Raw genomic sequence first — 23,190 nt, 5'->3', positions numbered from 1 at the left:
AGGCCAGGCCATGACCTTGACAGAGTTCAAGCACTGAAGCCCACTGGGCCCTTTGAAATTTTGTACAGTCTTTCTAAATCAAGTACTCCTTGTATTTTTGGACTGAGGTCCATGCAGTACCAGTAAACTCACAGTTACGAGCTGCCATTCCTGCCACGAGCATCTCACATATTAAAGGAGCTAGAAAATAATTGAGAGCTTGGTCTGTCAAAATAGGCGGCAATGCAGGATGCCTAGTGAGGTTTGGATCTCCTTGAAGCTTTCTCTTGAGGAAATATGGCTCCCTGTGCTTTAATTCTTTGCTATCCAAGCAACCTTGTGATCTTTAATTTGGTCCCTTGGGTAGACCTGGCACCTGTGGGGGCTATATCTTACGTGAGAACACGCTGCCCTGCTCCCTCAACCTGCCCCATCTCCCCTTGTAAATTAATAAATTGGTGTGCTGGCTTTTACATCAGCCTCTTGTGGATTTGGGTAAACAGTGATTAGACCTTTGGGTAACCAAGAAATGTGTGTTTCTGTGTGGTGCTTCTGAATGAGCAAGGTTTGGCACCACGGCCTATAGGCTCCATCGCTGTATTCTGTGGCTCTTCTTAGTGATCAGGACACTGACTCTAGCGTGCATCGACTACCTGGCAAATTAACAGGCAAGATAATGTGTACACAAGAAAGTAGACCTCCACTTTAAAGTGTATTATAAAATCTTACTTATTTGGAATAATTAGGTTAGGCCTGTCTGATTTAATGAAAGGTATAAATTATAGAATTTATAAAAAAAAAAAAAAAGTGTTACAACTTCTCAGAAACATTTACTAATCGAAACTGCGGCATCTCGTTATTGACTAATGAAATTCTAGCTTGAAAGTAGACGGGATGGATTACAATCAATCATCAGATCTGTATCATCAACAGAACCTTACTCTTCTAAAAGGTTTAATATTCTGAAAAAGACTGTGTTTTCTTAAGGCAAAACCTTATCTCATGTTTACAGTTAATTTGCAGAGGGAGTTATTTTTTCAGTTGATAATTAAAGATAAACTTCCACTTCAGTGGCATTGTCAAGATCAGACAACATTCAAGTGTGTATATTTGAAATTCTAATGAATATAGTCCTTATTAATAAGCTTTTAGGGCATCTCTAGTGGCCCCAGGAGTCAAGCCAGTGGCATCTGTGAATTTCAAGACTGTAAAATCCTTGCCAAGAGAGAGGGTCACCTGGTCATGGGGTCAGCGCAGGTGAATGGGACCTGTTCTGTTTCATTTCTGCTTCTGTAGTAAAATTCCCTGACAAAAAGCAATTTGGAAAAAAAAAAAAAAAAAAGGCTTTCAGGTGACAGCTCATCACTATGCGAAAGTCAAGTCGCATCACATCCGCAGTGAAGAGCGGAGAGAAATGAGTGCATGCATGCTCGCTTGCTTGCTAGTGCTAAGCTTGATTTCTCTGTTCTGCTGTAGCTCAGAGCCCGCTGCCTATGGAATGGGGCCACCTGTAATGGGCTGAGTTTTTTCACATAATTAACATACAGTCCCCCACAGACATGCCTCCAGGCCAAGCCAGTGTATACAATTCTTCACTGAGACCCTTGCCTTAGGGTTTTACTGCTGTGAACAGACACCATGACCAAGGCAAGTCTTATAAAGGATAACATTTAATTGGGGCTGGTTTACAGGTTCAGAGGTTCAATCCGTTATCATCAAGGTGGGAGCACAGTAGCATCCAGGCAGGCATGGTGCAGAAGGAGCTTCGAGTTCTACATCTTCATCTGAAGGCTGTTAGCAGAATACTAGCTTGCAGGCAGCTAGGATGAGGGTCTTAAAGCCCACACCCACAGTGACACACCTACTCCAACAGGGCCACACCCTTAATAGTGCCACTCCCTGGGCCAAGCAAATACGAACCATCACAACTGTCTTCCCAGGAAAGTCTAGGTTTTATGTCAAATTGACAAACAGCATAGGGCACAGACATAATTGCCTTCCTGTGAAACTGTAGATTCCCTGAGAAGGAGCCAGCCCCAAGCAGGGGTACCATCCTGGGCCTAGCTGGGGCCTTGCCTCTTTCCCTCTGCTCAGAACTGAGTTATTCTGTTCTTAATTTCTGTGATATGTATCATAATCTATGATATATATCTATATAAGTTACATATATATCATTATGTTCATATATATATATGTATATACACTAGAAATTAAAACAAACATCTTAGTATAGGGTATTTTTAAAAAGAATTAAGATTTTAAGGGAAAGAAAGTAAATTAAGTGTTTAAGATTTTATGAGGTTAGTCTGAAGGATTACATAACTGGATTGGGTATCTGAGGCCTCACTTTTCTGTATTAAATTTAACTAGTAATCATTATTTCAAATAGAGATAAATTTAGAAAATCATCTTTTTCTTTAAAAAAAAAAAGGAAAGAAAAAGAGAACCGTATAACATTGTGGCACATTATTGAAGTCTGGCTTGGAGGGCTGAGGCTTTTCATAGCTAGATTAAGAATATCCGGGTGTTGAGCCTCAGTACAAACAGAAGTCTTACGTTCAGTAGCGTCATCTTTCCAAAAGAGATAATCCTGTGTCAGTGCAGTCTGAAGACAGTTCTCAAATATTTGATGTAATGGCCTACCGCTTCATCCCTAGTAATCATAAGTTGCCTATTTGTCACTGGGAATACAATAATGTCCACGTTTAACAGTGAGGTTGAAACAGTGAGAATAGGAAGGCCAAGAGCTATGTCCTGAGGTCAGCATCTACCAACCAAGCCCCAGAAACCTGAACCCTCGCCAGGATGGGTTTGGTGAATTATCACCAAATGCATGGGTAAAGAACTGTAGCTATACAGAGATGATAAGCTCCTGCGATTTTAGATGTGCCGTTAATTTTAAGTGCATACCAATTAAGTATGACATGGTCCTATTTTTCCCATAGTAATGTAGGAAATATTTGTTTCTAAAGCATGCAGTTAACAATATAGTTTCTATGAAACAAGAAGAAACTCACTTGATTAGCAAGTCAGGGTATGGGTGTGTTCACCCTCGGTCTCTATAGACCAGAGGGTCTCACCCTTCCTAATGCTGCGACCCTTTAATCCAGATCCCCATGTTGTAGTGACCTACAACCATAAAAGTATTTCCGTTGCTTCTCCATAGCTGTAAGTCTGCTACTGTTATGATTCATAAATATCTGTGCTTTCTGATGGTCTTAGGTGTCCCCATTTGACAGGGGTCACGACCCACAGGTTGAGAAACTGTAGCACCTTTGTCTTCGTCTGTCACTGCTTCTAGAGTGGCTTTAAGGAAGTGGGACTAAGGAGCAGCCTGAGTTCTTGCCATAAAAGTTACGGAATGAAATTATAGTTTTCCTAATTCTGATTAATGATAAAGGGAAAATGGACCAATTTGCCAGCCCATAAAGTGGCGCTTTTATCTTCTAGTAAAGGGCATGGTATCATTTAGCCAAATTTCATGAATTGTTAAATCATCAAAGTAGATAAGGAAAACCCTGTATGCCCGGCTAGTAAGATTAAAAGGAGAGACTCTTTGGCACTGTTTCATTGTTCTTATGTGCTTCCTTTAAAATTGTATACATGTATCGCATGCATCTTGTAAGCATATATAACTTGCCATTTTTTATTTTTTTAGAAATTTTTAGGTTTATATACATGCGCTCATGTGTGTGCACGTGTGAAGATCAGCCAACAACTTGTGGGAACTGATTGCACCTTCCCCCCATGTGGGTTCCAGAGATCAGACTCAGGTCATCCATCTCGGCAGCAAGAGCTTAACCCACTGAGCAATCTTGCCAGCCTCAGTTTTCATTTTAATCACGTTAGGTGTGAGATTCAGTGCCATTAACTGCACTCCCAGTGTTGTGTGACCATCACCACCACCTGTTTTCAGAGTTTTTCATTATCTGAAACATAATCTCTATATTCATTAAGCAGTAATCCCCCTGCCCCTGGTAACCTCTGATCCACTTCCTGTTCTCTGCCAGTTTACCTACTGTAGTTAGCTTCACCTTTCAACTTAACCTTGTTTCTTGTCTAAAGCTGTATTTTAATTTATATCTGTGATAAATTTGGTGATGAAAATGATGAGCCGAGGGTATCATCAGGAATTCTATCGAGAGGGAGGATTCACTCTGCCCACTTGTCCCATCCATTCTCAGGAGACTTCTAGCTTTACTAGGTATAAAAGAGGACCAGACTGGAAGGCTCATTGTGAACCCAAAGTGGCACAAACCCATCCTTCCTCAATGGAGGAGGGACAGTAGTCAAGGATACATTTGCTGCTAGAGACAGGACCACTCTGGGGTCACTAGGGTCTCTCCTAAATTGAGCTCAGACAATTCTTCAAGATTATCCCAGGCTGATGTGTTAGCTCTGACCAATGTACACTTCAGAGCCATGCAGTCTGGGCTGGGTTAAGATGGTATTTAGGTCACCAGAAATACGTCAATGCTTCTGTCATTTATAAGCCAGTGCATGATGAGGTGACTGTATCCAGGAGACCAAAGCCATTCCAAGAGGGTGGGATTGGAAGAACCAGTCCCTCTCTGTAACATCAGCATTGCCAGGGCCTCTTGGGAGCTGTTTCTGTAGCCAGGGAAATCTGGGGGTGGGGGTGAGGGTGGCCGTGGGGGTGAGCACATTGGCTTGGACCCTTCATCTTCAGGAGCAGACCTTGGTGTCTTATGATGCCCTCGAACCCATGTCTTCCTTCTTCCTTTCCTTACGCACTGAGTTCTGCTGAACTCTGAGCCTCTAGGGTATTAGTAAACAGACCAGGCTCCTTGCATCACTCGATGTCTTAACCATTAAACAACAAAAACAATCTCATTCGTTTGGAAACTCTCTTCATCATCCACAGATCCAAATGGTTTTGAGCAAATATCTGGATGTTTATTCATTTAAATTTCTTTTCAACTCACTAAACTTGTCCCAACTTCTAACGAGCTAGAAAGTTGTAGCTACTCAGTCTCCCCAAGGAGAAAGGGCAGGTCTACATGTAGTTTTCTTGTTTTAAGGGTCCATGTGCATCATCAATGGAAAACAGGGGTTTTGTTGTTAATTTCTAGCAGGGAAGAGCCTTTGCAGCTAACTTCTCTTTATATTAAAGCAGGAGCTTCCTCTAGCAAGAAGACCGCCTCTGGGGTCCCCGCACACCTGGTCCCCTCCCCCAGGCGCTTGGCAAGACTACAAGCAGATGGCCAGAAAACAGAGGCTTTCCTGGAAGTGCAGAATCATGCAGTGGTCCCTGAAAATCAGAACCCCACTCTCCCACAGAGTCAGGAGTTAACTGAGGAGGGAGAACCCCATACGAAGGAGACTAGTCCCAGCAGCCACCTGGATCTACCTCAGCAGGTCAGTTCTTCAGGTATTCCTCAGCAGGCCCAAGACCTATCACCAAAGGTGAAGAAAGAAGATGGTCCCCCAACCAACCTTCCTCCAAAAATAACCACCGAGATGGATGGACCTGAAGATGAGCCTGGGCCACCTGTGCTAGAAGAGGAACAGTCTTCCACTATTGCATCTCAAGAGGCACCTCAGCATCCTGCTCCCCCACTCAGCCCTCAGCCAGGCCAGGATAAGGAATCGGGAGAGACCAAAGTAGCTCCAAGCAGCCCAGCCCTATCTGAACCTGCACAGGGACCTGACCCAGCTCCTCTCAGTCCTCAGAGAAGGCAGGATGAGGGAACAGAGTCAGACAACCCTGCATCCAGTAATTCCACGCACAATCTTCCAGAAGATCCTTCCCACGTTGAGGTAGAGAAGCCTAGTGGGGGCTCTCAACCACCTCTGAAGGAGGGAACCCCCAAAGCAGAAGTTATGCGGGCCAGTACTCCTTACCCAGAAATTCCACCTCCCCAAGACTCATCCACAAAGGTCAGAGAGCAGTCGGTAGCCTTGCTTCCTAGAAGCCGGCTGGCTCCTACCAGATTGCCACAGCCCCAAACCCTAGCTCCTCTGCAAAGCAGGAGACCCACACCCAAGCTTCTCTCTCCCAGCAGGGAAGAGAGCTCAGATCAGACACCGAATCCCTCTCCCAGGTCTCTTCCAACTCAGGATGGAGACCCCAGTAGGCTTCCTCCCATCAGCCCTCCCCAATCCAAACCACCCCGAAACCCAAGCCCCAATGCAGTCCACAGCCCACAGCAAGCCCAGTCTGGAAAAGCCAGTGAGGTGAAGCTCCCACTTATTAGCCCCCCAGTCCAGGAACAAGCCCTGCAGCACACCCCCAAACCACCCCAGGAAGAGGAGACACCTACAGTCCGGCTCCCAAATATTCCTGCTTCCTCTACGGAACCCCAGCTTCCTCAGAACACCGTGCCAAGGCCTGCTTCGAAGCCTGCAAGGGAAAGGAAAACTCCGAAAGTAGGCCGTGCCTCCAGTAAGAAGGTTCTAGATCTGCAGGCCACACCTCACAGCCAGGAGCTCACAAAGCTGAAAGGAGCTAGGAAAAAACCCCTCACACAAAGAGAGACAGCTAAAGAGTCGCCACACCCGAGAAAGATGCCAATTGGAAACTCTCAGGCAGCCCAGCAGCTAGAATCCCATGACAAGCCAACTTCTAGGAATGAGTCCAACCCACTTGACTTCAGGTCTTCTCCGAGCCACACTGAACCAGTGCCAGCAGATCCCCAGAACCAGGAGAAAAACCGCAAAGCACACAATCCCAGAAAAAAGGCACAGACTAATCCCACCCCGAAGGACATGGCTCAGTCCATGCGTACATCCCCACATGGAGAAATGTCTGAAGGATTAGCTCAAGAAAACAAAACTGCCTTCAGTGAGGATGAGCCAACCAGAGAGGGTCAGCCCCCGCAGGCCCCTGCCAAGTCAGCACAGGAGGGTTCTGCTCCCGTGGTGCATCCTGGGGAAAGAGAAGAGGCTCAAGAAAGGGAGGAGTCTCAGAAGAGAGAGGTTGTGGGGAAGCCCCTAGATGGGGAGACTCCAGCCCCTAGCCAACTGCGGGCCAAAGAGACACAAGCCCATAAGGACACCAGGGAGATCAGACAGAGCTATGCCCAGAGGCACAACATGCTTGTATCTAAGCAGCAATCCAAAGAAAAACGAACCCGAAAAAATGGAGGCGTGCCACAGGACAGAAGTCCTGCTGCTCCCCAGAATCAGGTATCAGAGGAGGATCAGGGTAGCCGGACAGGAAGACTGCGAGCCAGGGGCAGCCAGAGTATCAAAGTATAAGCCTTGGCTCCCCAGAAGCAGTGCTGCTCAGAAGCTGTGCTGTCATCGGATAGAAAAGCAATGGCTTCCTTCCACAACCACCGGTCAGCACCTTGCTTTGGGGGTCCCAGAAGTCGTCGTAACTGCTTCCCATGTGACAGCATTGGGGGAAGACAGCTGGCTGGCTGCTGCCAACAACTCAGTCAGTGTAGAACACTTGATGACTGGTGTCATCAAGAGGTCCTTGTGTTCAACTGTGAATTGCAATGGGATTTCATGTCTGAACCCCGGGCAGATTGCCATCTTCCTTAGGAAAATTGACTTCTAGATTAGAACATTTTCTCATGCTTTTTGCATTATTGGAGGGTGCTGCAGCAAAAAGAGCTCTGTGAAAAAGAAACCTTGCAGTTTTTAAAGATTCCCAGCCTGCAGTTAACTTGTAAGGCTGCATCTCTGTAAGCCAGACAGTGGCCGAGCATTTGAGGTCTGCATTGGTATATGTTATGAAACTTCCTTTCGGTTCTCCATTTCTGAATGAATACCTTCCTTCTCTCTTCGAATAGGAATCTCATGGCCTATGCCTTCATCATGCCAAGGCATCTGGTTGAATCACTTAAAAAGAAATTTGTGGGGAGAAAATTCAGGGGAATCAGTTTTCATTTATATCTCTCTCCATATTATTCTGTTATATTCCTGTCAGTGACTAAGGTACAGCCAGGGCCAGCCTGTGGAAAGCTATTAGCAGGAAGTATGTGTATGTCTCATATAACCAAACTACGGGAAGGACAAAGGTGGGGCAGGCTCTCAGAGAGACAAGAGGCAGCTATTGAACATCACTAGGGGTCTTGCTATCTTCTCACTATCTTCAGCAAGAGCCTAGGACCTCCATCCATTCTCACTTCTGTTGTTCTCTGTGTTGGCTCCATTCTTTGAAATACAAATGGTTATAAGCCATTCTCTCTACATAGCAGGGGCATGAACAATTCTCAAGTAACATACAGTGGCATCTCTCACCTCTGTTATAAAGACATTAATCTAAATCATCCTTAATCCTGAGATTTAAAAGAAAATCCAAGGAAAGACCAATTGCCCCTTTGCTCAAACATTCAAGGAACAAACAACTCTGGCCTGGGCATGGCTACCACCACCCATACTGGGTCCACTGCTGTAAATGGAGACTACATTTCCAGAAGAAAGGATAATTGCAGTCAAGACCGTCAGCCCTCAATTCCACTCTTAAAAAAAAAAAAAGTTAGAAGATAATCATTAAATGATAACTTTGTTTACAGGAATGTACTGAAGCTATGTTTGGTATCCTGTATTTCATCATGTCATGAGTAACTAGAGCCTGTGTCTTAAACAAAACCTATGTGCCCACAAACCTGTATGACGACCAAATGTTATTTCAAGTGCAATAGAGGACATTGATATTTTTTAAATCAGGGATGTAAGGGAGCCTCTCAGCAAACAAGACTGTTCTCATAACTGTAATATTAGTAGCTTTCTTCTGATTTATCTGCCTTCTCCCTAATAAAAAGCTATAGAATGATTTTTAAAGTAATTTATGTTTATTAAGTGAAGTCATTATTAAATAAGCCTTTGTTGAGCATTTCCTCTCAGCCAAACACAGTAATGGTGTCTAGGTAGGTAGTAAGATGATGCTGACATGTCTGACAAGGGTCCATTCCTACACCATGTAATTGAGGTACCCAGGAGTTCCAAAGCATGCTCAGATGTAATTGGCACCCCACAGATAAGAAAATGTGTTGGTTTACTTTTCTAGACTATAGTAAGGGTACTCTCTGAGATGGCCACTGAGTTCTGCCTGCTAGAGCTGTCCCAGGAAATACCAACGAAAAGTTCATCCCTCAGCTGAGTCTTCAGGGCTGCAGAATTGGTCAGTGGATGGATGGGGCAGGGGATGCTTCCTGTTGCCTAAACACACAGGCAGCAGCAGCTAGTGTCTCCTAAGGACCTGGATCCCAGGTGACCTATAAGCTTCTCTGTGCCTTGAGAAGCCGAATCCTGTAGCAGCAAAGGGAGGGCTGGGGGCTTAAATGTGTACTTTAGAGATAAAATTAAGAAAGACAATACTAGAGGCAGAATTTCTGGCACATCATGGTGGGAGTCAGGACAGGGCGAGGTAAGGGCCTGAAAGATGGCATTGGTGTCAGGGAAGGTCAAATCCAGTTGGTATTTAGCTAAGCTGTGGAGACGGTGGATTATGAAAGACAACAAACAAAGGACTGCCTCCATTTCTCTTCTCCTCTTTCTCTTTTTCTTTGAGAGGGTGTCACTGTGCCACCCTTGCTGGACTGGAGCTTTTGATGTAGACCAAGTTAACTTTGAACTCAGAGAGATCCACCTGTGTCGAGTGTGTTGGGATTAAAGGCGTGTGCCACAATGCCCAGTTCACCACTCATTTTCTGTATGTGGCATTTGGGGTGCTGTAGAGAACCAGAACCTCATCTGGTTAACAGGCTTCAGATCACGTTGGGTGTCCTATTTGGCTGCTGTTTGGAGGCCCTTGGAGCTGCCTTTTTCATTAGTGTTGGAGTAGGCACACTAAGCAAGTGTCTCTCTGCTGTGAAGAGGCTCTAGGCCCTAGAGTTCATGATAATAAGAGAGATTTTTTTTTCTTTGTGTTTCTTTTATTTGCGGTTTGAAGTTATATGCCTCAGACTCACTGCTGTTGGACATTTTCAAAGGAGTGGGAAAGACAGGATTTTGCTGCTAGTATTGATTACCTTACTACAAGGGAAAAAAATGTAATTTTCAATGCAGAGTATAAATATTTAAAACGATCGTTTTTCTGTCTACACCAACAGGCAAAGTTCACGTCGCCTCCACCTGGGTTTGTCACAAAGCAGTCTTTAGAGAGAAAAAGAAAAGCCAGGGTAGACTTTAAAAGTCACTGTACTCATAATGCCACCTCCTTAGGGAAGTCTGGCATTTAGTGTTCAAATGATGAGGGCATTTCCACCAGGCATAAGAGCCCTCTTCACACATGGAAAGAGCTGAGCCCCCACAAGACAGAGAAGTCACAATCACAACTCGAAAAAGAGGAAGTTAAAAAAATGTCCAATAAGTATGTCAGGAACAATTTAACCTCATCATAAGTTAAAACAGAACAGACAATTCTGATCACAGGTTGGGACGTATAAAACAGGTTGAGATCTATTCAGATGAGGAAGTTAATGAGCACACTTTTGTGAAGAACGGTTTTATACCCTCTGTCAAAGAGTTACAGTTTATACACCTTTAATCTGATCAGTTAGATCCAAGAGTTATCATGAAGAAATGTACACGAGAATGTTCATATCAAACTTTATAATGAAGGTTAGAAATACTCTATGTAATGAAATTTTTGAAATACATTTACAACATAGACATCTGCCTTATGTACAGCCATGTAGAATGTTTATTTGGAAGACAGTGTTCATTACATATGAGGGAGAAAGAGGGCTAAGAAGGTACGGTGAACTTGGCTCTTGTGTTAGCTCCAGAATTCTAAGCCATGACAATGTTTTTCTCTCATTTATGTTTTTGGTACTTTCTAAATTTTCTGCCATGTCTATTTAGTCTGTTTCAATTTGACATAATAAGGGACTTTCCAAGAGTTCAAGGTGACCTGCAGTAAAACAGAATGGCCTCCTATGTTGGGTGACTTTATAGACTGCATGGAACCTAAGTTTTTCTTTATGATCTGTGATTCACTTACAACAACTGGTCTACTTGTTGATAATGAAGAATCCAGATGCCTTTTTCATTAAGCAGCATGGTTTTGTGGTAGAAAATGGAATGTTCTTAGTATTCATTAGCTCCCTGGCCTAAAAATTTTTTTTGAGCAAGCTCCATAGATAGAAGTAGATTTCACAGTACCACAACCCAGTGAACACAACTACATAAAGGAAAGAAAATATTCTAAGACATCCTTCATAGGAGAGGGACTACTTTCTATGGTTTTGAGTTTAAATTCTCTAAATGCAGTAGGTTGTGGCCTACTAAATCAATTTTACATTGTAGTTTGCACTCCACAGTTTGAAAAGCTGTGCACTGAGCCTTCTGAACCGCAACTAGGTCCAGTTCCTAGGGCCTGCTTGCCAGATCTCCTGCTTTCTCTGTCTGCCTTCAGGTTGGCTGGGTAGTCTAGCCTCACCTCATACTGAGTTCTTCTCTGCAAGCAGGAGCTGGCATACTGGCAGCTATGTCTTTTGTTATTATTGGTCTCAGAATGAATATATTCAAGCTTCCTATACATAGCTATATGCTCTTATATAAAGCTTACAAAAACACTTCAAAACATTCTTTGTCAATAGTGATGCTACCATTAAATAGTCAGCTCTCATGCCCTCAGCTCCATGACAACCCTATAAACAACACTGTTACAGTAAAGGAACCTACAAATTCCACTTGAGGTCACTGAGGTGTTGTTATGGTATCTAGTACAGTTGGTCCATAAATGAATTTACATGTATGGTAGGGTTTGAAATGATGGTTTTGTGTTGACCAGGTATCCAGAAAAGAGAGCAAATGCCTGCCTCTCTTTCTGTATGTTCATAGGTAGTTTGATAGGTAATGTTAGCAGTGTAAACCACTAATCTTAAGGCCAAGTGTGGGATGTCAGTCATGAGTATCAAAATGATGTTAATGACTGTAACCTTAGAAACTCTCGATTACAAACAGCACTGAATGTCAAAACGATCCCTGCAAACTTGAGGCACAATCTACCATCTCCAATCTCCAATCTCCAATCTCCAATCTCCAATCTCCAATCTACAATCTACAATCTACAATCTACAATCTACAATCTACAATCTAGTCAGGAGGGAGGGAGTGCACTGAAAAGCACCCAGACAGAACAATGTTCTGGTTGGTACCCAGATGAGCGCTCCTTAGCACTAACACGTAAACAGCAAAAGAACATTACATTTGCTCATGAATTAGAACAGTGTGGAGGTGTTTGTTAAATGAAAGCATCTTCTCTGAAGATCCCTTTATGACTTCAGCCTTGTCTAAGTTAAAGAACTTAGACAAAATTAGAATGATATTAAAAAGAAATGACACTTCAGTATAATATTCCCAAGATATTCAGTAGGCATTTACAGGCAGCCCGCCACTGCAGAAGACAAGGAGGGCCATCACACCGGAGCCAATGGTGAATCTCCTTGTGACATACACATCAAACACTTAGGATAAGAGCTGGCATATAGTACATGCTCAGTAAATGCCATCTGTTCTTTTTATTGTGCTCTTGTTGATGATTGAGATCAAGTATATTTCACCGTGTAGAGAGCTAATGCTGTTGCATTGCCATTATGTGTCTGGATAGTAACTGTTCTGTTTTCTCTTTGTGGTGGCCCTTACTCCTGGATCTACCAACCCTCAAGTTTCCAAAAACAAAGCTAAACATCTAAGTGGAAAAAGGCAGAAAAGCCTTTGCTGGGGAAAGCGACCGATTAAATAGTGCCTAAGAGAAAGCTGTTTCTAAGGCCAGGTTGGGCCAGGTGTGAACCTGGGTCCCAGCCACTTGAGAGACTGAGGAAAGAGACTCCCTTAAGTCAAGGTTAGCAACAAGGGACTCCCTTTCAGAAGTGGCAGTGTGAGGCATCAGAAATATTTATTCAGATATACTAGTCAAAGAAGAGGAAACCTGAGGCCTGTGCTAAAGCTCCCTGTAGGTTTCTGTTCCCTCCTGCCTGTCACTGCTAGCTCCCCCGTCTCCAGTTTCCCATATATTGCAGATCGTATAAACCAAGCTTCCACTGTTGACATCCCCGCCTCCCCATATTTTATTTCCCTCAAAGCATCAACTAACAATTTTGTGATAAACTTACTTATTTTGTAAAACGTTCCCTCATTATGGTATGTTTTAATTGGAGCGTCTGGATTTGGTGTCTGGATGCTGGCTTGTTGGTTGAGCTCCACTGAAGACATTGCAAACTGTAAAGTCTGGAAGAAAGAAAAGGTTTTGAACTTCATTTTCTCTGTATATGAATATATTTTTGCACGTGTCTTTTTCTCCTGGTGTGGAATCTGTTTCCATTTAAGTAGCTAGCTATCCCTTTGATTGGACACTAAAGAATAGAGCACCTCACTGTTGGAATAGTTTAGCAAATGTATTCATTTTGCCATTGAAACATGAACATTAGTACTATATTTCCTTGAATTTATGAGATTGCTTTCTTTCTATGTATTATCTTATTTTGCTATGGAAAATTATCATGGGCATTATATGAAATGATTTTTCTACTTCCTATTATTCCTTTCTTAGTACACAAACAGACATGATGTTTTTGAGATGCAATTCTGCCTTGGAAAAATAGCTTCTTTTGGTACCTTCAGTTTTGTGGAAATAACTCCCTAATGAACCGAATGTTTTTCATTTCCCGCCACAAATTGTATAACTGTTCTATTAGAAATAAATATTTTACATTCTATAGCACATTATTGTTTTAATTTGTCTTGAGTCATTTTCATGGTTGGATAGTTCATGATGTATATTTATATGCGTATTTCTTGTAAAGGGTTATGGGAGTTTACTTGTGTATATGTATTAATCATGGCAAGGATAAATTACTCTTAAAAGTGCATGTTTTTAGATCCTTTGTGCGGGAGGGAAAAAAACGGAATACTTTTGAAGTCATTGGGTACTGCGAAGTTTTGTTTTTCTGAAACCTGGAGCCTGTTTCCCAAGTCATTCATTTCTAGAGACCGTTTCTTTCAAAGAGGGAAGAAATAGTTGGAATACAGTTCTTTTCAAACTTTTATTTAAATATTTACAGAGTTTTGAAAAAATGACGAGCCTCGTGTGTTTGGAGAGTGGCCACATGGCTATGCTACACAAGTCGTCTGACTACCAGGGAAACACTGGTTTATAAAATGCAGCTTTCATTGTTCATATACTCACAGCCTGGCTGCCACATGGCAATTTCATTAGTCCCTTACTGACCTGGGTGATTGCCTGTGCTACCCCGTCCTTAACATAGACTATTTTCTCCTTCCCTGTGTGTGAACTATCCTATGTAGTCTGTATGATGCAGTGTTCATCGCACACGTACAGGATTTGTTCCTAGGTATTTTGTCTCTACCATATATGATAATTAGATTGGATTCTGTGCTTATTCCTTTAAGATGCGTTGTCCAAACAGTATTTAAGTCATTTGGCTTCAAAGGAATGTGTCTAAATACAAGGTGTAAGTCATTTAAGATAATGTGGAACTACATTCCAGTTATTTCCATATTCTTCTGCATACTCCTGCATCTGGTAATGATATTACCCATAAAGCAACTTTAAAATCCACACGCTTCATTAAACTCATTTACGCTTCACTGTAGGCATTTAAATAAATTTAACTGGCCTATATAAATGAAGGGCTTGTGTCTTTTGCGGACTATAAAGTAGCTTACATGCTTTTTAAGCGTTGCCCTGAGGTACACCTAAATTTAGATACTTTGACTTAAGACGACACTCAGGAAGTTTGAGGCAGTGCACTGTAACGTGGGTAATTCTCTCGGTTTTTAACTGAGAAGGGAGATGTTTTGTCTTCTGATGTATTAAGAAAATATATCTTAAATGATATGAAACTCTTGATTACAGGAGTTCAAGTCACTAAAATTGTGGCATTATAATGTAGTTTAAGCAATATAAACACATTATCTGTGCCTCAAATGTTGTGTCGCTAGCTACTAAGACACTAAATGAAATGGAATGACAGCCACACTGCAGTGTTAGATTGAGTGTGGCTGTGGTAAACCACGGTACAGAAGTCATTGGGTACTGCGAATGGCAGAAAGCAAGGAAAAGGAGCCCACATGGAAACCAGATTTTGAATTACCTTATATATAATACGTTTCCATAAGAAGGATCCAGTAGATAGGAAATTATAGATGTACACATGTATGTGATATATGATCTTCTCTATGGCAGTTGTTTCAATGAAATTGGTCTTCCGTTTTCATCTTTTAGAAGTATTTTTATTAATTATTTGAAAGTCTCATACGCTGAACTTTGATCATATTCACCCTCCTCCCCCTAACTCCTCTCAAATCCACACCCTCTTCCATACCCACCCAACTCTTGTGTCCTGGTTAGTTTTTAAACACATGGAGCCCTATTTATGCTGCCTGTATACTCTTGGGCGTGTGGCCATCTGCTAATCAACCATCTAGGGGGCCACACCATAAGAGAGAACAACCATTCCCACCCCTAGCATCTACCCATTGCAATAGCTCCTCAGCCTGGGGGTTGGACTTCACGGCCATCTCCATTCCTTCCTGGATTTCTTGAGCTATGAGCCACATCTCAGATCCTGCGAGTTCATATGTGCAGCTGCCCTCTTGTGTCTGGAAAACACTATTCTTGTATTAGTCATCCACTGTCCCTGGCTCTTACAGTCTTTCCACTTTTCTCTTCCATGATGATCCCTGAGCCTTGGGGAGAGTGGGTGTGACATAGGTGTCCTATAGAGGACAAAGGATTCCACAGCCGCCTCTTCTCTGCATCTTGACTGTTGGTGGGTCTCTGTTAACCCCATCCTACTGCAAAAAGCAGCTTCTCTGCTGAGATTTAAGGGATGTACTGATCTATGATACATCACCTGGATTCAGCTTACTGCTATGTCTGCTTAGTGAAGTAGTAATTTCTGTCCTGACTTGTGATCTGTCTAGCCACAGGTCCTGATAACCATGCCAGGTATGGGTTTTGTATTAAGGAGCAGGCCTTAAATCCAACCAGAAAGTGGTTGGTTATTCCCCTGGTACTTGTGCCACTATTGCGTCAGGGGCCAGACCATTATTGTAGCTCTCAGGGTTCACAGCTGGATAAGGATGGTGATTATGTTTCTGCTTTGGTAGTATGTGCCTTCCAACGCTGTGAGAACTGGCCAGTAGCAAAGCTTCTAGGTTAGCACCAGCTCAATATCTTCCTGTTCTATGACTTGAGTTTGTGGTGGTCAGCAATAGGGTCTTACTGTTCCTTATAGGGGGTAATCAAGAGAAAGAGCAGCCTGTAAGGTTTGGCGGTCTAGGGGGACCCTACTGGTAACAACTCCAGAAGAGATAACTAACCCATTCCTGACACTAAGTTTTTTTTATTAATCAGCAAGTGAAAAGATAATGAAAATATGGAAATTTTATTCAATTTGGCTAGAATCATCCAGTCTTTTCCATACTGTCCCAATCAACAGGACAAGTGTTTTATGAAATAAGCAAGCAAGCAAGCAAACATGGGTATACCTCCTTTATCATCCATCTTTTTTAGCTACAGTGAATTTTAGAAGGAGAGTGCTGCTGGAGAGTGTATATATGAGTGTGTGTATGCATGTGTATGCGTGTATGCATGTGTGTGTGTGCATGTGTGTATGCATGTGTGTATGTGCATATGTGTATATGCATGTGTGTATGCATGTGTGTATGCATGTGTCTATGCATGTGTGTGTGTGTGTGTACATGCCCGAGTACAGAAGCCAGAGTTGACTGGCGATCAGCAGGCACCTGAGATCTTCCTGCCTGCATATCCATCCAGCACTGGGTAACAGACATTCACTGCACAGCAGAATTGTGTGGACGCTAAGGAACCAAACTCACCTTTTATGCATCTGTGGCAGACACTGAGCCATCTCTCCAACCTTGGGGCTGAATTCTGCTTGTTTTTTTTTTATTATTATTAAAAATAAAGGGGTTTTTGTTGTTGTTTTTTTTTTTTAATAAAATATAGTCTGATTGTGGTTTCCTCTCCCAGATCTTCCTTACATCCCCATCCAACCAAATCCCAACTCTGTGCCCTTTCTTTGTTTCTTCCCCCCTCTCTCTTTCTCCCTCTCTTTTTTCCTTCCTTCCTTCTCTCCTTCCCTTCCTCCCTTTCTTTCTCTTATTACAAAACAAGCACCTAAAACATAATAAAACTAAAATAAGATGCTTGAGAGATGGCTCAGCAGTTAAGAGCACTGACTGCTCACCTAGAGGTCCTGAATTCAATTCCCAGGAACCACATGGTGGTTCACAACCATCTGTAATGGGATCTGGTGCCCTCTTCTGGTGTGCCTGAAGACAGCAACAATGTACTCATACACATAAAATAAATAAATCTTTTTTAAAAAAAACTAAAATAAGATAAATAAAAACAAACAAATCATAATAAGACAAAACAAACATAAAAAGAGACCCAAAGAGAAAGCACAAGAAACATAGAGCTGCAGAGATAACACACACTTCCACACACAGAAATCCCATGAGAACACAAAATCAGAAACCATTTGATATAATATAAAATGTTTTGCTTTTATATAAGCAGAAGACCTGTAAGGTAAAACAAACAAACAACAACCAACACAAAAACAAAGAGAACAAACCACTGAGTTTATTTATGCCATTCACTGCTGGCCATAGAGCCTGCCTGCCCTTAGTATGATTTGTATACTCAATGAGACTCCATTGGAGAAAACTAACTTTTCCTTTGCAACTAGTTATCAATTAAAGACAGCTTCTGGATTAGGCATGGGGCTTATGTCCACTTCTTCTTTCAGCACTTGGACTGCATCAGGCCCAGACCTGAGCAGGCCCTTGTGCATGCTGTGTTCTCTGTATTCATATGTGTGTCAGCCCTGTTGTATCTAGAAGGCCTTGTTTTCTTGGTGTCCACCATCCCATCTGGCTCTCCCAATCTTTCTACCCCCTTCTTCTTCAGGGTTCTCTTAACCACGAGGGAAGGATTTAATGGGAACCCATTTAGGGCTGAGGGTTCAAGTTCTCTTGCCCTCTCCACACCATCCAAATGTGGGTGTCTATATACTCCAGTCTTCCCAGGCAGTGAATTCTTAACACTGATACTTGGGTTAACCATGCTTCTGGCTCTTTGTATAAAACTGATTCCCTGCCTCTGTTCATCACCTGCCCCTCAAGGTATTTGAATGTTTTTCTTTAGATCTTTAAACTTCTGACAATTTCTCCACCGTACAGAGAATATCCTTCTCATCCCATCCCCTCAGAGGACTTCTTTTGACCACCATGCTGTTTCTTTCCATCCCTTTATCTGACTTCATTGTATTTATCACCTAACCTTTAAAAATGTGTTATTTGTCTGCCTGCAGCTTTAGTAAAGTCCTCGCAGGTTAAGGAGTTTCTGTTTATTGCTTTGTCTCCAGCATCCAGAACTACACCCACCATGTGGTAGGTGCTCCAGAAATATGGATCAGATGAATATTATCAAGAAGACTTAGGGAAGAGTGTGCCTATATGCAGTTCCTTTTAATCAATTTGTTGTAATAAGTATGGTTACCTTAATGTACCTCCTGAGATTCCCCCTTACCTAGAATTCCTGGGCTTTGTGCCCGGACTGCACCAGAGAATCACTCTCTGCTCTCACAGGTGTTGGGATAGGGAATTCTAGACTCTTCTGCCAGAATTCCTTCGCAGTAGCGTTTGCTTTCTTTTATTAGTTTCAGATGATCACAATGGGGTTAAAGTTCATGTTCAGTCCCAGCACACAGCACAGATACACAAAGAACAGTTCCCTGCCCTTCCCCCCACCTCACCCCACCCCCTTCTCCTCTAGTCTTTTCCTTGAGTCTGCATCTCACATAGTCCACTCTGGCCTCAAGTTCTCTTTTTGCTGAGGATAGCCTTGAACTTTTGAGCCTCCTATCTCTATGTCTCAAGAGCTGGGCTCACAAGTAAATGGATGCCACCATGCTCAGCTGCTGAGAGCTAGGATTCACACCCAAGGCTCTGTGTGTGGTAAACCATCACTCTAAAACTAGCCTGGAGGTCTCGTGTTATTACAGGTATTTCTATCCTCGGGCCAGGCTCAGCTCTGTGTGTACAGTTCTCCCATCTGTGGGCTGAGTTCCAGATACCTTCTGTGCAGCTTCTCTTCATATCAAAGAGTCCACACCTTGTCCTCCCAGCTCAGGGAACCTGCCTCCCATCTTAGGTCTGGGGTGTGAGCTTTAGTTCTCAGTACCTCTGACTTCTTGGCATCTATGCCCTTTTGCCCATTTCTGACTTCTCACCTTCACCTAGAACTGTTTCTTTCCTGATTTATAATATAAGACATTACACACACACACACACATGTTTTGATATATATATCATATATATATCTCATATATATATATGTTTTGAGAGATATACATATCTCTCAAAACATGCTTCTGTTATGCATTAATATTTCCTTTTATCTTTGGGTGAGGGCTAGTTTCCCACATCTGCTCAGTCAAGCATATTAACTAAAGATATATGTATGGGTGTTATTTATTTTAGCATTTTGTAAGCAATGTTTCTGAAATGCTTGATGCTTCCATACATCTCAAAGGCCTGTAAACTCAGGATCTATCTTCATGAACAAGACTAGAATTGTATATTTTATATCTCTGGGTTTTCTAATGTTTTAAAGGAAAGATTCTATATTAATTATGAATAATTCCTGTTCCATTGAACTTTTTTTTCAGATGTAATCCCTTTTCCCATTCCCCTCCCTAGAACCCCCATCCCATCCCCCTCCTCCATTTTGCTTTTATAACATTTTAATTACGTGCACATATTAAGGTCAGTTCTAGGTTGAGGGTCTAGCAATATAATAGCTGCAAATAGTCAAGGAACAAGCAAGACAAAACACAAATAGTCAAAGAAAAAGCAAGGCATTAAACATAATTCCATGAAAACTCCCATGATCACTGTTTCTAAGGGCTTATCAGGATGTCCAAAATTAGAGCCAACTTCTCTGTCCTAGCCCAAAGTCATTTTCATGTCTGAAGCCTACTTCCTTGTTCTAGCCTAATTTAGATTCCTGTCTTAAGCTACTTCTTTGTTCTAGCCTAATATTTAGATTCCTATCTGAAATTACTTCTTTGTTCTAGCCTAATGTCTAATTCCTGCCTGAAGCCTACTTCCTTGTCTTTGGCCAATGTCATATTCCTGGCAAGCAGCCCATTTCCTTGTCCTTGGACCATGTCAGATTCTTGCCAAGCAGACCCAAAGGCTCCCTGCCTCTCCCCCTTTTTTATTTCATTAATAAGACTGAGCCTGTCTTAGGTCATTCTGAAAAGAATGCCTTCCTTGGCCATCATGGAATATGCATTAGCCAAAGCAATGAATTTCTGTCTTAGGTTGATAAGGCTCTGTGCAGAATCTTACCCATCCTTGGCTTGCCAGCCTGTTAATTTAATAACTCTGGCTAGGGGTCCATTTTTAAGTTCAAGCCATGTAATTTGGCTGCCAACATGTTGATGTTGTTAAAGACAAGCTTTAATACGATGGGTAGGAATAAAAGTATTCCCAAAACAAAAAGGCCTAGCATGATCAAGCTATATATGCCATTCTTGAAGCTTGACCAAAATAGAAATACTGACCTCAGACCATGGGTAATTTTATCTGCAGTGTTTACCAAATTAACATTCAGCAGAGCAGCATTCTTGAAATTCATAAGCTCACCATGTAAAGTTAAAACATACAGAGAGGTGTTACAATTATACCAAATACAGTACAAATATCTTTAAACTTTTTCCCAATTGTAATGACTACCACTGTAAATTTTAGAACTAACATGAATCCAATGAGCCATCTTGAGATGGCTCCTTACCCTTAAATTCTGAACATCCTTCCAATAGTTTGAATAGAATAAAGAACATCAATCTGTTCTTCCAAATACCTATCTAAATCCTCTTGTATATTCAACACATTAGTAACTTTTTTTTTGCTAAATGATTAACAAAAGTAGCTGTCCTAACTTGTGTCAAAGCAATTGCAGAAGCAGTGGTGCTAGCAATTAATGTAATTAAAGCTGTTATACCAGCAATAAATCAAGCCCACTACCCTCTTGTTTCTGCTTAAAGCCTGGCTCATTTCTTGCAGTACTTGCAAGCTATTTTTAGAATATCAAGATTCTGTGATACTCAGGCCACTATCATGGACTGGTCTAGAAATCAATCCAATATTGGAAATAACAGTCTTGATTTGGAAGTCTGGTTCTGGACATTTTCAGAGACATATATGGAAGTTAGCTGCAGTTCTCTATGATGTTATGTTAGCAAGAGATAAAGTTGGGGCAGGATCTGGATTTAAAACCGGTGTTAGCACATGTGTTAAGGCTCTTTTAATTGTCAAGTTAAAATTACTTTTGTTTCTTCTACATATTAATGTAAGTTGCATTGATTGTACACCTTCTGATTGTGTTTGTGTTTTGAAATCTGACATGTCAGTTACAGAGGTCTATGCATTGAACGTTAAATCTTCTTAGAATTACATGCTTTCATTTTTGTCTAGGCTTTTAAGGGGCTTTTATCAGATAGGATGTAATTATAAGGGTAACTTTAAATATTAAAAGCCACTGCTGTTTGTTTTTATTACATATTTTATATTAATATTAATACCAAACCTATGCTGACTAAGTACTGGTTACCCTCCAAAGGCTTGCGCCTCCTGGCTGCTATAGGCCCACATTAATTTTATTGTTACTGTAAAATGTGTCTTATTTATTTTCAAGTTGAAATGCATAAACTTGAGATACACAATTTCTTGTGTTTGAAGAAATAAAATATAAGACATTGCTGTCACATCAAGAAAATTACTCTTGTATATTTCATTCATAAATTTATGTTTTCCTCACCAGATATTAAAACGCCTTACCTGAAATCCGAAGACTATTCTAGGAAGTCCAGTACGGTTGAATTCTTGGATTCAACAGACAGAAACTACTTTACTAAATTATGCTCCAAACTTTCATCCAAAAGGTCACCAGTGGTAAGGGCAGGGCAGGTGGGGTAAAAGTGATTATAGAACTATAAAAGGGTTTAGGGTCCGAACACGTTGGCACACACCTCTAATCCCAGCACTCAGAAGGCAGAGACAGGTCCAACTCTGTGAGTTTGAGACCAGCCGGGATTACTTAGTGAGACCCTGTCTTAAAAGCTGAGGGGTAAGGGGGAAAATTTGGAGATTATTAAATTTTCCTAAACTATTCTCTCACAACTGTGAGCTGAAGACAAGATTCTTTTTCCCCCAACAAACCCATCTCTAGGAATAGTTACTGCCTTTAAATTTTAATTTTCAATGTAAGTTTTTTTAGTACCGTTTTCTCAGGCTCCCAGTAAAAACACTGGCATCCAACTCTTCTGTTTTGCAGTAGAAAAGCACCATAAAACACACACACACACACACAAACACACACACACACACACACACACACACACACACTAAAATGTGAATTTCAAGGGGCAAGTTGCTCTGAGCAGGAGATGACTATGAATATCTGGGGGAAAAAAATCAAGTCCACTCTAGAAGTGTATTTTATGGATGGCAGTGCTATTTAAAGCAGGCCTGTAACATTATCCCAACTCTGTTCCTCTGGGAACATCTGGAAATTAGCTCATGGAGGAATGAGTGTCTACTACACAATACAGGCTGTGTTTAGAGTAGGTTGTGCTCGTTGTCATGAGTAATATTTTTTTTTATGTAATGATCTGAGAATACAGAGACTTAAAAAATTACAGTTGCAGAATATATCATACCTGTGGTGATTTGAATAGGAATGACACCCATAGACTCATGTGTGAATACTTGGCCCAGAGGGAGTGGCACTATTGGGAGATGTGGCCTTGTTGAAGTAGCTGTGGTCTTGTTGGAGGACGTGTGTCACTGTGGAGGTGGGCTTTGAAGTCTCATATGCTCAAGCTAGACCTGGTGGGGCACACAGTCTCTATTGGGCTGTCTGTGGGTCAAGATGTGGAACTCTCAGCTCCTTCTCCAGCACCATGTCTGCCTGCCTGTACATTGCCATGCTTCTCGCCCTGACTGTAATGGACTAACCCTCTGAAACTGTAAGCCAGCCCCAATGGAATGTTTTCCTTTTCTAAGAGTTGGTTGCCAGGTCAGGGCTGGAGAGATGGCTCAGTGGTAAAGAGCACTGGTTATTCTTCCAGAGGACCTGGGTTCAATTCCCAGCACCCACATGGCAGCCCACAACTGTCCGTAATTCAGGCAACACACCACAATGGACATAAACAAACAAGCAAT

The 23,190-nt window shown here is 41.9% G+C and overlaps 1 protein-coding gene across 4 annotated transcripts in view; it reads left to right on the top strand.

Annotated features, from left to right (window-relative positions):
- Lrguk (leucine rich repeats and guanylate kinase domain containing) overlaps positions 1 to 23,190 on the top strand; it is a 106,180-nt gene that overhangs the window by 60,741 nt on the left and 22,249 nt on the right. Inside the window, exon 16 of one of the 4 annotated variants that reach the window (XM_034519257.2) lies at positions 21,788 to 21,918. The exons of 1 other annotated variant lie outside the window; for it this stretch is intronic. In XM_034519257.2, the coding sequence (XP_034375148.1) occupies positions 21,788 to 21,918 (131 nt within the window). Of the gene's footprint in view, positions 1 to 5,113; positions 13,625 to 21,787; positions 21,919 to 23,190 lie in introns of those variants that run through there. 2 more of the 4 variants (XM_076913571.1, XM_076913570.1) reach the window with 2 other exon arrangements.

This window comes from Arvicanthis niloticus, chromosome 15 (genome assembly GCF_011762505.2).
Source record: "Arvicanthis niloticus isolate mArvNil1 chromosome 15, mArvNil1.pat.X, whole genome shotgun sequence".
NCBI classification, from domain to species: domain Eukaryota; kingdom Metazoa; phylum Chordata; class Mammalia; order Rodentia; family Muridae; genus Arvicanthis; species Arvicanthis niloticus.
This window is presented reverse-complemented; position numbering and strand designations above follow the sequence as displayed.